Source organism: Solea senegalensis, linkage group LG3 (genome assembly GCF_019176455.1).
Source record: "Solea senegalensis isolate Sse05_10M linkage group LG3, IFAPA_SoseM_1, whole genome shotgun sequence".
NCBI classification, from domain to species: domain Eukaryota; kingdom Metazoa; phylum Chordata; class Actinopteri; order Pleuronectiformes; family Soleidae; genus Solea; species Solea senegalensis.
Window position 1 is genome coordinate 352,906 of NC_058023.1, and position 16,396 is coordinate 369,301.

Sequence of the window (16,396 nt, forward strand, 5' to 3'; positions counted from 1 at the left end):
TAAAATAGTCCGCATAGCTCTGTTAACTGGAGGGAAAAATAACTCAATTAACTAGCGCTAAACGAGCTAACAAAAAGAGGAGCAGTGCGTTTTTTAAAATCTTTTTTTTGAGTTGATTTAGATATAACCATGCTATACCCGTGTTTGCTAACACTAGAGACGTTAGCTGAATGTATTACAACACTGCTGACAGCAGGTTTAACTTAAAGCAAATGTTATCCTTTATTTATATTGGTTTTGACTATACGATAAAAACTCTTTTTTTGGACAATTTTAATAACAAGGTCTACATTACCATCATTATGTTTTGTCAGCGTGTTAAAACTGCCTGGAACCATTATTTATTGATAACGAACACACTTGAAAATTGGCTTAATTAGGCTAAATCCAATAAATTGAAAACCAAAGACAGTATCTGTTGTCCACAAAGCTACGGTGAACTTAAGGTGTGTGTGCGACACTAATTCAAGAAATGACCAGCTTGCAACATGTTTGCCCCCCCCCCTTCTGTATAATAAAAGCTCTGAAATTCTTAAACACAACCACTGCTGACAAGAAGCCTCTTGGTGTGATTAGGGTCACAGCCTCAGGCTCCACCACTGCGCCGTCTCATTAGCTTTTATTCATGTAACGCAGCGACCGTTTCCAGTGCACTGATTGCAGCAACAGACTGAGGTTGATTTCTGGAATTAAGATCATCAGATCGTTGTCCGTTGAGTGCCGCTGTGGATGGATATCGCTCTCTACTGTAGAGAATTCGCTTCCATTCACGCTGTCAGCAAGAGCTAGGGACGCTGATTTGCAATGACGGATGGGGCCACGCTTGGAAGAGCAGAGAGTCACAAACAACTCATCAGGAGTTTCTTAAGGGAGTGCTGGCTGTCAGCTACGGCAGATGGGTGGCAGCTATGGTTCCTAAATCTGACAGCCAAAACCGAGAATTGGTCATCCCTGTCCACAAAAGGCTTTCTGGACCTTTCCTAGAGTACTGGTCAGCAGCCCAACAAGGGTTTTCTGCCAAATTCTTATTCTTCCTACTACCATAAACATCCTCACATATATCCATGCAGAGGCCCTCTTCAGGCAGGGACTTCAAACGGAACCATTTTGAGAATTTATCACCAGGAGGGAAACAATTCCCACTTTGTCTACAAGCAATAACCTAATTATATGCAAAAAGAACCGTGACTGCAGTTAAATTTCATCGTCGCCAATTACTCAATCGTGCACGGCCCTGATTAAAAGCGGCAGGTGACGTTCTTCATCGCACTGAGTGGAAAGACAACACAATGAGTGGCAGCTTGGAGTGGATAGTTGACACACATGCTGTATTTGTGACAGAAATAATCTACCAGACATTTCAATCATCTCAATTTCCACTGCCTTTGTTATTGTTTTGGGGTTTTGTTTTGTTTTTACACTTGCACAGCTCTGTTGACAACAACAGCTATCCGAGCCTAATGACTATCAGAGGATAGCTCTTGCGGCTTTGTGTGTTGACACAAACAGAGACGAGTCAATAACTCATCACTTGTCACTTCTGTTAAATGTCAGTGTTGAAGACAAGAAAGCCTGGGAATGAAGGGGACGACAAATTTGAAATGAAACTTCAAAAGCCTCCGCACAACCTTAAAGAAGATCCCCACTGCTCATGGGAAATTGGACAAACAGCAAAACGATGAATTCCTTTGTTCAGGTGAAACTATTGCATTTCCCAGCATTTAGATATAGTTTACTTGTGCATTTATGGAACGCATTCATGTTTTATTGAATAAACTAGAAAATATATGATGGATAAACTCAAAAAAGTAACTTGTCACCTATAGCAGGGTTTTTTTCACATGAACACCAAAATAAAAGTGCCAGACACTGAGGACCACTGTGATCCCGACAGACATCACGCAACTTCATGTTTCCTGCTGCAACTGATGCTGTCAATCCATCTAACATACTCGCCTAAGGGGAAAGGGAACAGCTTTATTCTTGTTGTGCAAAATGGAAATTTCCAAAATAAGATGTATAGGAACTGGCTGCCTGGGTATCTTGCATTTCTTGAGCCGATACCGTCAACACACCAGGTGCGCGTTAACCACATTATGTTAGAAAAATAGTATGTTCACAGCTGCATGACATTAAGGCTGAAATTAAGCACTTTGCTTTGCCATAATAGTAGGAATTTGTACAACTTTTATAGCTCTCTTAAACAGATAATCCAATATCCAGGTCCATTTTAAACGGTAGTTTGGCCAAATGAATGGAGGTGGGAAAGTAGTTAACTCAAGGCTGCTTTTAAACCCTTGACATTAAAAGTTTTTGGGTTTTTTTTTTTAACATTAAAAGTGAATTTTCCCTTCAACCCTGCTTTCATTCATTTTCTACATACAACACCACAAACACCCATTCCATCTATGACAATGTGACCATTTAAATCCGCCATTAACACTATGGTTAGCAAAAAAAAACCAATACAATCTACTTCATTTGAACCGTACTGAGCAAGTGCTGTCTCTATTTGATATGGGTATTACTTTAAATGACCAGAAGTCGATGAACTGATCATTTAATGTGTAATAGAAATATACACCATAATAAAGCTCTCTTTTCTATTCCAACAAATTCAATTTCCTGTGTAAAATGGGCACTCCCCAGCAAATGGACTGTCCTTGAACAAAAGCCATTTCTTTTTTTTCCTATCTCATGGACAGAAGTCTGGCTGTAACTAAAGTGAATGCTCCACAGCGCGAGGACACAACTGCCCTCCAGGAAACTTTCCAGAGAGGAAGGAGGCAGAGGGGCGGGAGAGGGAAAGCAAAAGAAGGACAGCTATCTCCCACATCACCTGGGGGATAAAGGTGAGCTTCCACGGTTGCCTCTCTGTCAAAGGAAAACCTGCGTTTTAAACCGTTACGCATAAAGAACAGTGCACAGCTTCGAAGGAGATGGCAGCTGATACAGCCTGTGCGTTTGACGTAATGGGGCAAATTAATTAACCAAATATCGGAGCGCTTTGTTAATTATCCTTGCACTTATCACGGGGGCTAATTGTCGCGATCAACCTCCGCTATTCATTGCTAGGATTAGCAGGCTAATCTCAAAGGAGACAAGGTTTTCTCTCTTGGTCGGAACAAAGCTGCTGTTGTCGCTCAATGACACGGTGTCAGCGACGAGCCTCAGAACGGCATTTCTACCTTTGAACAGAACGCTGTGTGCCATCATGTGTGAGTGGGTTTCTTTCAGTTGCTCACATCCTTGACCTGCGCCAAATATGCTAATAGACAACATGCTTAGGACCTGGCCGTCAGATATGAAAACAACCTTGGATACTGAGATATTCAACCCATTTCAGGTTGGAGTTATTTTCTGACGTGTTTGTCGATGCAAGCCAGCCATTTTCCCTCAACCTGCCAAACCCTGGGAAACTGTCAGAACAGGTTACATTTAGTTTAGCACGACGACCACGGATGATGACGATGATGATTGTGAGTTGTTTGGGTAGTCGCTCCAGTGTGTTCTGATCTGTTAAGGCTGCTGTGGGTGGAAATAAAGCGTTGTTTCAGTGACTCCGCGGTCAATTTATTCCCTGTATTTTTCCTGTTCGGGGCTTAAATGTCTGTGTTGTATCTGAACCGAGAGCGTCTCAACATGACACCGCGGCTACCCAAAGCTTCCTACCAGATATTTTTAAGTACTAAGATGTTTTAGGATGTTTTTTTCTTTTTTATTTGGACCAATATTAAACGAGTCTTGCAAAGCCAGCCTACATCTCAGTCTACCTAAAAAGATAGTTTGACTTGTTGTTGGTCTTGATGCTCAAAATGACATGAAATGTCTCATGTGTGTAAAAGTGACAGTGCATTCACACGTACACAGCAGAGGCTTCACTCTAAATGAGGCAGCTTCACACTTCCTCACACAGCATTGTGGATCTGTTGGATTGGAATTAGAATTTCTGACAGGATATTCACACGCACCAATTAGACGATTCAAACTGAGAAGTCGAAAAAGCTCCATTATCCAAGTAGCAACACAAGCACAAAAGAGCTTTTACTGGAACAAGGAGAGCACTTTTTCAGGTTCAAGTCAAAGAAAAACTGCAATGTGAGATTATGGGCTGGCTTGGTGAGACCCCTTCTCCTCTGATGGACTGGACTGTAAAGTCTGGATCATAAACTAGTTCAATGTTTTTGTTTTAGTACGATTGTCCAGTGTGGCAAACCCACCCGTCTGACTCTCTGTGGAGGTAAAAACAACTTTGTTCCCGTTCTTACACTGACCCACTGTGGAATTCTTTGGCACATGTGGGGAATGCAGAGGCCTCTGTCGTCGTGTTTCCTCTGCTCTGTCCCCTGCCAGCCTAAGTGAATCTGTCAAATCCCTGGCATTTCCCAAGGAATGTGACCGGAATGTTATCTGCTACCAAGTGGAATGCCTGGGTCATGGTTTTTGTCTTGGATTTCGTGAGCAGCCTAGATTATCCACTCTGAGTGCTTTCTCCCACAATGCAGCAGGGCAGATTCTGTTTTTAAAAAAAAATAAAAAACCCCAGTGAGCCTTCGTTGAACAATGAGTCTAGACATAAACGCACACACAGACAACATTTTCTGCCTCAGCAATTCTAAGCAGATCTGCAAATTTAAGCCAAATTCATAGCATTCTCCCTACGCACCAGATTATCTATTCAAGGAACCTTGAGAAGATATATATATATATATATATATATATATATATTAGGAACACTTAATGAACGAAGGCATTCCAATTTTCCATTGTCCGGTAAGCTTTCAGTCTGCAGAGAGGTAGAGGCAGATGAAGCTGTGCAAGTCGCCTTATCCACCTCTGCATTGTCACAATGCTTCAAAGGTAGGGGGAGATGATAGCAGGTGATATGAGCAGTCTGATGGAATCTGAAGACCGGGACAAGTGATCTGTGTGATCTGTGACACAGAAACAGTGACGGAGAGGGAGAGCAAAATGGGCACCAGCTATTGGTTCGCAGGGAACTTTCCCACATTCCAAAGCCCCACCTTTCTTTTAAAATGTAGGACATGGTGGTGGAGACAGTCCTGGACTGTGTTCCTGTGAGAAAAATCCACAAGTGAAAGTCGGCCACAGGTGAGACAGGTGGGTTTAGAACCTGTCGTCTCTGAGCTGCGTCGGCGACTTAAAGGGCTTGAGCCCCATTGTCCGCCGAGGGTGAGCTCTCTCTTTGGTGCCGTCCAGGGGTTTGCCGCAGGCCGCCCAGGTCAGGTCAATCAGAGGTGAGTCAGCTGGGTTGAGGGGCACGATGCGCGAAGAGGGCAGCGTGGGCGAGCCGTTGGTGGAGCACGGGGCAGAGCGCGACGTGGGGAAGGGAGCCGAGAAGGGGTCAAAGGGCGACGGTGTGTCCGAGCTGCCCGAGGGGTCGGCTCTGAGGGCGAACGGGTCACAGTCCGGTGACGGGAATGGGTCACAGTTGGTGAAGGGGTTGTTAGGGGAGGGCTGGAAGACCAGAGGGCTGCTGTCCGAGCGGTTCGGGCTCCGGCCTCCACCGGAGTTCCCGCTGCCAGCTGAGATGAAACTCCAGGGATCGATGCGGGGGCGGATGGGTGACGGGCGGGGGCGGGGTATGACGTTGACCTCCAGGCAGCGGGCTTTGGGGACCCAAAGGGCGGGGTTAGGGTGGAGAGAGAAGGGAACTGAGGGTTTGTCATCAGAGTCCTGTGTGTCTTGGCATAAGGGCAGGTCCAGAACTGGAGAGAGAACAAAGAGAGGAAAGAAAACATTAGTGACTTTCAGGCCATTTAGAATTAAATCTGTAAAAGCATGAGTGTAAAAAAGCTTGTTCCTAAAATTCCCATAATGTAAATCAAATGAGTCTGGTTGGCTAGAGACTTGAGGAGTTTTTAAATTTGGATTGATTTGGAAAGACATTGTTCTCTCATGAGGAAAAAGGCAGACCCAAAACACCAATGTAGACTATGCACTAAAACAACAACAGGATGCCTCTTTGAGAACTAGAGGGTTTAATATGTGTGACACATTGACAGGCCTTTCCTCAACTCATCTGTCCGTCTTGCTTACTCCTTCCACGCGGAAAGTACTGACATTTATCGATATGTGTCTTATATCCTACCGACCAAAATGGGTTTGATAAATATCAGGGCCATGCCCGTGATTCTGTAAGCAGCTCGGAGGGGTTGAGGGATTGATCCATACCAACTCACACAACAAGACGATCTGGGTTAAAATATCAGTAACCACCGGCTACAGGACACAAGGGAGATTTAAAGAAGGTGATAAAATCCAGACAAAATACATTATAAATGCCAAGTGCCATAAAACACAACCAGCACCGGCACCAGCACTAATTAAAATTCAAGAACAGATTCATCCTCACAATCTTGGAAATTAGGATTAAACTGACCCCAGCGTAATCTGAGCGACAGAGAGTTGTTCGCTCCTCCTTGACGAGCATAATGATCCCGTCACTCTTCAGACAAGAACAATATGAGTGAGCGTCTGAACTTTCAACATATTAAACACCTTCATCATCCTGTCCTTCACTTTATTGCGTGAGGGGATTTTAATTTTTAATCGACAGTTCGCCGCACCGTTGCATTCGCAGCCCATCCAAATGTGTTCTCGCGGAGAAAAAACACCTCCGCGTAATCGCCCGTCTGCGGCGGAATTGATCCCATCAGAAACATGAAGGCGGAAAGTTTAGTAGCTGCGAAAAAACAAATGGAGCAACCGCCAGCACAGGATGTTGACGCAATTAGTCGACATTATGTATAACATAGCGCTGTGAAGACACTTGACAAGTACGCGGCAAACAGCAAGTGTAAATTGGCACCGACTGGAGCATTAAACTCGGAATAAATCAGCTTGCATGAACACTTGCTGTTTCCAAATGTGATGTCTCTGCCAAATGCCATCACTTGCGTCAACGGCAACTCTCTGAGCACGCTAAAGCCACAGCTGGCTGACAAGACAGAGCAATCAGGAGTCACATGAGAGCAGACGAACAAAACAACAGTGAAGAAATCCTCCCAACACAGCCCTCCGCTTTCAAACGCCCAATCGCAGCCAGAAACCTCGCGGCAGTGAGTCTAAACGAGTTTGAACCATCGCACTCAATGGACGTAATAAGATATTTAGCCACTACATTCGCCGTTTAATTAAGTGTGGCTTTTTCGCCTCTATGAGTCTGATGTAATGAGCACATGCAGGGTTTTTTTTGTTTGTTGTTTTTTGGGAGATCACGGTCGTTCGCAGCAGAGCGGGCGAGGCATGTCTGCTCTGTACCTGGGGGGAGTGGGGGGGGGCAGTGCTGTAAGAGCCGCTCTGTGGAGAATCAGAGGCTTTGTGAGTCAAACGGAGCAGATATAGAGTGTGAAACGTTCCCGGAGGGCTCTCTTTAAGCCCTCGTAAAGCCCACTTGCTCTTAAAAACAACCAATATCCACGCCTTCGTCATTACAGCTCTTAACTGTCAATGCCTCTAAAGAAATGCATATTAGTCTTGGGAAAACAGATCCTTTCGAGTCGCATTACACTTCACATGAATTACAACAAAAGTATAAAATGTGCCCCCACATGGGAGCCTATTTTCACATGTAATTTTGAAAGGAAATGAATGCTAATGTCTCTTCAATGAGCTCTGTTATCACATGTCACGCAAGCGTGTTGAAGCTATGACTAACTGGCACAGGATGATATGCCTCAAGAGTCGAAATTTGCTGTAGCTGTATTGCAAATGCATAAATGATGCGGTTTTGAGTGAGTTCTGAGGAAAAGGGACTGTGATTATTTCTATATTTGGCCCTGTCCTGATGAAAATGCCCATCACTCACTCATTATGATCAATATTACCGTCAATATTAGTTAAATGAACTACTTCTACTTTTTAACATTTTCTTTCAAATGCTGTTCTAATAAAAAAAGTAAAAAAAGACAAAAAGGAAGAATCTGCAATCGGCGACCGCAGCTGCGCCGGCGCATATTTCGCCTTCATTTTCAATTTCCCAATAAAAGAAAACTCTGATGAGAGAACAACAGAAGACTGGCCCGGAGATTGGATGCTAGCTTTGCTTAGCACATATTAGCAGTGAAGCACACGGGACCAGCTGTTACCTGAGATATGCAAATAGCTTTTGATGTAAATGAAAAAAAAAGCGTGTTGTGCTGAAGCCTCTCGGGGTGCCAGAGAGATCTCACGAATAATAATTAAAAAAAACTACAAGGAAACACCATCAGGATAACAACACATCCCAATCTGGAGTTGAGATGGAAATGACAAATGAATAAAATAAATAAATAAAACAAGATTAAGACTTTTAGCCTCATGTTTGAGTCACACTTCTAAAACCCTAGATTTCCTTCATTTGGAATGGGAGTCCATGGGGAAATTAAGCCTACTTCTCAGTTGATTTATAATGTACAGTGGAGCACGATAAAGCACCGCACATATGAGTGGACACCAGTGTCGTCCAATAGGTCCCTGGTTGCAGGTGAGCTTTGATATAGCACCGGGCATATTGTAAACTCAAGGCATCGAAACAGATTGTTTTGCAACTGGAATACATTTTATTACACAGTTGATGATGAAAATTGGCAGGATTGCCCCTTTAAAGTGACTGACCTAGCTGAGAGGTGTGCAGGCCTTGGCTGGACCTCCTCCCCCTCTCGGCTCTGTGTTCCCACGCCTCACAGGCTAGCTCTCCATTAGTGGAATGATGGGGACACAGGGTCAATTCTGCCGTGCTGTTGCGGTCCTGCTGATGGAGGATCCTGGGCATCTGCGGGCTGGGTGGCGTCCTATGGCTCCTCTCGCGGGGGTTTGGTGGAGGCGGCGTCAGGGGCAAGGGCTTAAGTTCTTGGTACTGCAGAACTACGTCCAAGAGCGCTCTCGGTAGTGGCTCAGAGGTGGAGAAGGTGATAAGATCGTCCACTGTTGGGGGGTCAGAAATGAGGGGCTTGGGGGAGGAGATCTCAAGGTCAGAGGGGGTGCGGTCCCCTAGGGAAGAGGGATTAGTTCGAGGGGGCACCCTTGGGGGGATTTCGAGACAGCGACCCAGTCCTATGGAGGCTAGGAGGGAGCCACTACCAAGCAGGGCTCGATGTGTGATCTTAACCAGGCCACCGTGGGAAACCCTCTCAGGCCTGGGGGAGCCAGCTGGGGAGGAACCACCTTCCTCGCTGCCCGAGTCTCCCTGAGGTAGAGGAAGCCGCAGGCTGTCCTTCACTGAGGAGCCTGCCGGGAGAGAAAAATGATTTCTTTATAAGAATTCTTAAAAAAAAAAAGACAGCAAAGGAGAAAGAGACTGAAAAAGAACCTTCCATGCATTTATTATTCATTGAAGTATTTATTATTCACACTCATGCCAGAGTGAATTATAACAGCTACTAATGGAGGATGCAACTGGCAGTTAGCCTGGTGATGGAGGGTGTCGGATACCGTTCTGAGCAGAGGGAGGGGTCGGTGTGGGGGGTCTGTACTCCTCAAAGTCGTCCTTGGAGTCTCCGTTTTCTTTGCTGTCCGACTGCAGGAGCTTGGCTCTCATCGAAAGACTGGAATCAACAAGAAAGCCATTTAAGACGTTTAAACATGGCGCTGAATCAGGTGTCATTAAACCCTTTAAACCGTCCATGTTGACGTGTAGCAGAGAAAGGATAGGCTCAGCTGTACCTGCTTTCCTGGGGACTAAGGCGCAGGACTTTGGGACTCTTGGGACTTTTGGGGCTCTGGGGCCTCCAGTGGGGGCCCAACCTCAGATCTCCATTGGTTTGTTTGAGGGAAGGAGCCTCAAGAGGCCAAACTGGACTCAGACCAAATGTCCTGCTGTTGTCGCTTGGACTGACTGCGGAGAAAAGGGGAAAACACATAACAACAAGGGTTGCATTAGTATGCACAATACCACGCTGTATGCTAATAGGACAAAATGTGCACAGAGGTCTAAAACATAATTACTGACGGGTTGCCATAGGTAACGTGACTCAAACACTCTGTTGTTTACAGGGCCTTTAGTCTATGGAACATTATTACCCAGACCAAGTTAATATTCATTAAAAAAAAAACACTCAAACTTTAAGTGTTATAAGAAATTGGCTGATTATCAGTTTACAGTATGACAGTACAAAAGCAACAGGTCAATGGTAATCATTTAGTCATTTTATGGTAATATGATCTCTTTTCTAATGCCAGTTTCAGTTTAGTTATTACACAAGTAATATTGCGATAATAAAAAGATATATTACACCCCATTCCCACTGGTAAAAAAGACTGTTTAATCCCAGTTTTAACAGTTGTTTTTGTGTTTGATCGGCATTCACTCTAGGGTAAAATGACGCGCTCTATTTGACATCGGTAGGAACGTAAGGCCCCGAACGCGCATTCATCATCTCTCCATTGGCATTCATGTTTGTAGCTGCGCTTCCTTTTTGAAACTCGGGACAGCCCTCAATGTCATTTATTTAATCAACTGGATCGTCTAAAAGATCCAGACGAAAGGCACAAATAGTCATCAGTCTAACTTATCACTCAGAGCTATGGAGTTGTTGTTTTATTTTCGACGTGTGCGTGACACCGGGGTGAAAAAAACAACACCACAGAACCACAACTGGCAACAGTTAATCGGCCTTTTTTTAGCAGCTTATTCAAGTGTGAAAGAGGCTTTATAGTAACACCATCCTGGTACTAGCTGGGAAACGAGAATTACTATAGGCTGGTCATTACTGTAATACCTTTACACGAAAATGTTTGTGACTCAAAATTGATTATTACCACATTATAGAGTTAAAAATCCATCACACACACATTATCGACTGTTTTTTGCCAAGCTGCTATACAACTATAACCATCGTATACTGTGCTGCAATGTAAAGTGTTACCAATAACAATAAAAAGAGGCAAGTTTGACCAACAATAATGCAGGCCTAACTCCAGCTAAGTGTCATTTTCAATGTTGTTAAGGTGACATCGTTGTTTGCGAGCAACTCATAGTTTACCGGGAAGGCGGTGTGAGAAGTTGCCAACGAGAGGCTGCGATAAGTGGCGTGCTAATGAAAGTTGGGATTACACGTGTAATCACACTCCTTATCCAGCATATGGGTTTTCTGTGACACCTTGCTGCAGTCGCACCCTTAAATTACAAACATTACACATGACATCATGCATGGTGCATGATGTCGTGTGAAGGATGTAAGGATGTAATTCACACTTATGCGTGTGACTTGGTTGTCATTTGAATTTCTTGTTTTAACAAAAACTTGATTTTGGCCTTGTTCATGCACTTTGTCCTCTATCACTCTGAAAACAAAAGTCAGCGTTATAATTTCATCAGAGAGTGGGGGCGATAATAGCAGGGGGCCATTGGGGAGAGGAGTGCCTTGCTCAGGTACGGTAGAGGACAGCATGGCGCTCCAGGGGAAGGGAATTACTTAAATGCTACTGCTAATGTCACAAATTTGCATCATACCTACATTTCTATCTATTGTATGTGCTATATATTAAAACTAACAATCTCCACTTACTTACTACATCTGCCAGGCAGCGAAAGCACACTAAAGGGATTACCATAGCTCACAGAACCTGTTCAACATGTGGCTCCCGTGTACATTCGTAATCATATCTCACAATTACGGACAACTTGAGAAGCTGTGTGTCGTTTTAAATCAAATATTTGGCCTTGGAAAGGTATAAAAACAAACTTCTTACAATTCATCTCTCGCAAATGTTGGTCCAATCCTTACATGGAACGTTAAATATTAGCCTAAGGGTGGCAGTAAAGGAAAAGTAAAGGAATGCGACTCGTTATTTGAGGGAGTGCAGTAGGTTGTGAGTAGTTAGGTGTGGAATTCTGCGAAATGAAGCATGTTAGGGGGCTGCAGGTAGCTGCATCTGCAAAAAAAGTATGAATATGTGTCATTCAATTAATGTAACCAAGGCTGCACCTAATGATCATTTTGGTCGTCAACTACTTATAAGAGAAAGAGCAAAACAGGAAGCTGTATTAATAACTGGAAACATGTACATGCAAGCAGAAATGTGTAGTGGACATGAACAAAAAAGTATAGACAAAATAACTAATCCTGCCAAGACAAGAAAATACATAAGCTGCTAGCCTACTGAGGTGCTAAAATGCTAAAACTATTATAATCCCAGAGTTCAATTAATCCTGAAAAATAAAACTGGCTCTGGTTTAATTTTCCCTGTTACTGGAGTCAGTCATCTTTGGGAGAATGTGAGACTTTCCTTCTGAAACCGTTCAGTCAGTTTCTTTGTGCCATTTCATACCAACTTGCTTAATCGAACTCCAGCCTTGTTGAATAGAACTCGGCAGACTACAGCAAATCATTTTGGCAGTTCTCTAGACAAATAAATCTGGGAAGCGCCAGCAAATTAATCACTGCTTGCTTCTCAGAGGGCAAGCATAAATATCCACTAAACACATTTTAATGAGTGGCACACTCATGGCTTAGTGATTGCCATTAAAGAGAGCCATTAGGAAGTAAAGAAAACCAGCCCACTATTTAATGAATAAATGACGCCAACAGACAAATGTTTCACTGCAGTTTGTGCCAAAACCCTGATGCTAAAACCCTTTCACTGCTTTTTTGCTGCACCACAAATTTCCTTTGGGTTTTTTTTTTAAAAAAAAAAAGAAAAAAAAAAGATGGTCCATGACCTACTGCCTACAATTTCTCTCTGTAGGAACCAATCTCCGGGTGTTTGTCTGCGAACCTGACAAGCAGAAGAGTATTGTAAATCTATGCTGCTGCTGCTACTGCTGCTGCCGCTGCAAACCCAGTCAACCCTCTTCTCCTGGAGCAATGAATTCCTCCCAGCTTATTTTTAATTCAGTCAACCGCACTGTAGCCACTGCATGCATATCAAACTGTGGAGCCTTTCAGCAGGGGGAGAATACAGCTCCACGGCTCCCCCCACTGCAGCTCCGTGCGAACTGCAGCCAGGGCAAGCAGCGCTGACCCGCAGTGGAAAAAACAGCTGCTGAGAAGTGCTGAGCCGCTGAGAGGAAGTCAGATAATATTTGGACTGGAACACACTATTGAAAAGGGAAAAGGGTGTGTGTGAGAGACAGAGAGGGAGCAGTAAGTCAGGGAGGGGCAGGGAGAGCAGGAGGGGGGCCCACAGGGAAACAGGGGGAAGACAAAGAAGACGAGTGGGTGGTGGAGAGCGCATGAAAGAAGAGCTGGAAAAATGAGAGATGTAATGTCGCAACAGAGTCTGTGTGTGCAGGCAAGAAGGCTATGAGAAATCCCACTCTCTTTGTTTTTTCTAAATGCCTCCAGAAGCTCCCACGTGTGTGTGTAAGCAGAAAAATAAATGGTAAAAAAAATATATAACCACACTCACGTTGGATTGCACGGAAACGTGGGCCGAAGGAGGGCGAGGAACCTGACCCCAGATCCGGAGAGTTGCGCCTCTTCTCCAGACCTGGTGAAGCTTGCACTGTAATCTTATGGATGAAATCTGCAAGACACACACAAGTCAGATGTTGGAGCACCTTTGACAGGAGACGCCTATCATAACACACACACACACACACACACACAGGAGCAAAGGGTGAGGAGGTTGACTTGTTTGTTTGATTAAAACAACTCAATTAGTCATTTATTCGGATAAATCCCTCTTTTTCAAGTGGGTCCAACACACGGTTACACACGGGCAGCAAAAAAATAAATAAATCAACAATTAACAACTACAAAAAAAACACATAATATTGACACCATTACTGAAAATCCAAGCAGTTTCTTTTAGATGGGAAAACAAACATTTTTAAATAAACCAAACGTGAACACGGAACAGATATTTAAAAGGTAACTGAGCACAGAACACAGAGGATATGTACAGTGTTTTTATTAAAGTTTATTAAACCGCCTGTCACAAGATCTGACACAAAAACTTGTACTGTTATTGTTATTTCTTTGGCAACTAACACACTGAATTCAACCTTTTTATACCCACATTTGAGCTCACCGGGCTTCTCTGAGACACTAAAAACGGATTGTTATGTTCAGGAAATCCACGTGAATAACTATAACTTGACATTTTAATCATGAAATAACAATGTGCTTTAATAGCAATAATTATATTTTAGCATTAAAAATAACATTTTGGTTAAAGAGCTTCTACATACTGGTGTATTAACCATTACAGAAACATAAAATAAGAAAATTGTTGTTTATGTTTATAAGCAGTGGCGTGCACAGACATTTGAAAGGACAACTCCTGGGAAAAAATTAAAAGGGCACCGACAGCAGTCTGGCCCTGGACAATGAATTTTCACGTGGACCTCTATATGGACCTCCACACATTAATATAATTTTGTCTAAGGACACACTTTGGGACACTGGCATGTAGAGGACAGTAGGGAACTTCATAACAGCACCCTTTTTGAATGGAAGGGCATCTTATTGAAGCGACCCATCCATCCATTTCCTACCGCTTTATCCTGAACATGAGGGTCACGCGAGGGGCCTGTGCCGATGTCAGCTGACATAGGGTGAAAGGAAGGGTATATCAGTTGAACTTTGTTCAGAACACAAATGAAAGTGTTCATTTGTCCCCTTAATTGCCTCTTACTTTAAGTAGTTTTTGTCCCAACGACAAATGGACCTGACCTCACTTTTTATTTCACATTTCTTCTGTACTAGCGTCATAAAAAAGCCAGTCACGAACCTCAGCATCCACGGGCAAATTGACCACTTTGTGTTAAAACGTCTTCTTTTACCTTTCTCCGAATCATCCTCGTCACCCTTTTGTTGGCCCGTTGTTACAAACCGGCCTCCTCACCCACATTTTGGGCTTCAAAAAATTGTCAGACTGGCTAGGTTGAGTTAGCCTCATAAGTTAAAAAAAAATATGGATCTTTTGAGATGGAGAGCTACCTGAAGGGTAGAGAAAAATATGGAGGGATACCATATTAACATTTTATGCAATTCATCATTGATCAAATGATCAATATTATGCATTCAATTGCATATACATTAATTCCAGTGCTTATCCCAATGATTATCACAGGTTTTCTTTTTAAAAGATAACAATGATATTTTAATCAGTGATCATACGGATTCATGCAAGTGAGGTGAAGTCCACTTTGGTGTCAAATTTACCTAATCCCCATATTGCATGTTTTCGGACTGTGGGAGGAAACCGGAGAACCCGGAGAAAATCCACGCTCTCACAGCGACAACATGCACAATCCATGCAGAAAGGCCCTTGTTCCGACTTCCTGCTGCAAAGGCAAGAGTGCCAACCACTACACCACCCTCGTGACCTACAGAAACAATCAATGTTTTTAATTTAGCGCACTTCCTCATGTTTTTACCACTCAAGAGGGCATGCGGTGTTTTTGTCTTGTACATGTGGTTCTGCCGTATATAACGCAGTCCCATTTAGCGTCCGTTCACACACACACACACACACACACACACACGTCTGTGTTTTCCTGGCTCGACTTCAAAACAGCTGACAGCTCGTGTCAGTGAATTTGAAGGTTGCGACACTTGTTCTTCTTCGCTTCCTGATTTCTCCAGAACAGCCTACACACTGGCATTCACGCGACAAACAAACGCCGCGGCGAGAGAGAGAGACGTAACAATTTAGCCCGTGACGAGATTTCAGTATCTTCACATCGCGCGGCTTTAAGTTCCACTGCTTGCTGAGGAATAAGAGAACGCCAGTAGTGAGAATAAAAAGCTACAGAACTCATTATTAATATTTTATGTCTTTAACATAATTTATACAATAAAATTGATGGTAGGCTATTAACCACTGTATGTGAGAAATTATTTATATTTTCCAATCCGCACTAGTCCTCGATCATGACGAAAAAATATGTTTTTAAATGGGTCAATATTAGTGATTATTGCGTAAAAACGGAAATTTATTCAATATTTTTCACAGATCTGAGGTTAAACATTCAATTATGTGTTAGATCTCTAAATGAGATTGCAGAATCTATAACCATTATATCAATAGACACTGAAATGTTGTCTTATGTCGAGTGAATTAACACCAAGCCCTGATCTGTTCTTTATCTTTGTCCTTTAAATCATATTTTTTTAAGTAAAACTATATAAATTACTTATTCAAAGACATTTAAAAATGCATAAGAATATATAGTCTTGCGGTAAAAACCCTTAAGGCCTTAAAAACGGCACCCAGGGAATTACGTGGTATTCGGGCTTTAATGTTACTAATTAAGATTTAATTTAATATATTTCAATGGTTAATTTAATTAAGGACAGAAATCATACACTGAGGGGGAGACATAAGACAATCGAAGGGATAAAATAGTTCATGAAGAATAACTCATTAGAAACACTTGTAAACAGTGACCAGAGCTGGCTATCAATTCAAATAAATGATTCTCTCAATTTATAAACCACTTTGT

The 16,396-nt window shown here is 43.0% G+C and overlaps 1 protein-coding gene across 1 annotated transcript in view; it reads right to left on the minus strand.

The window, feature by feature from the left end:
• Positions 1-2,846: 2,846 nt before the first annotated feature.
• The window catches only part of LOC122765903 (mitogen-activated protein kinase kinase kinase 11), a 45,757-nt gene continuing 32,207 nt past the window's right edge, over positions 2,847-16,396 (minus strand). Inside the window, exons 6-10 of the mRNA XM_044020381.1 lie at positions 13,354-13,470; positions 9,667-9,838; positions 9,436-9,548; positions 8,620-9,231; positions 2,847-5,729 (exon numbers count right to left, since the gene is read on the minus strand). Of these exons, the coding sequence (XP_043876316.1) occupies positions 5,128-5,729; positions 8,620-9,231; positions 9,436-9,548; positions 9,667-9,838; positions 13,354-13,470 (1,616 nt within the window). The 3' untranslated portion in view covers positions 2,847-5,127. The remainder of the gene's footprint in view (positions 5,730-8,619; positions 9,232-9,435; positions 9,549-9,666; positions 9,839-13,353; positions 13,471-16,396) is intronic.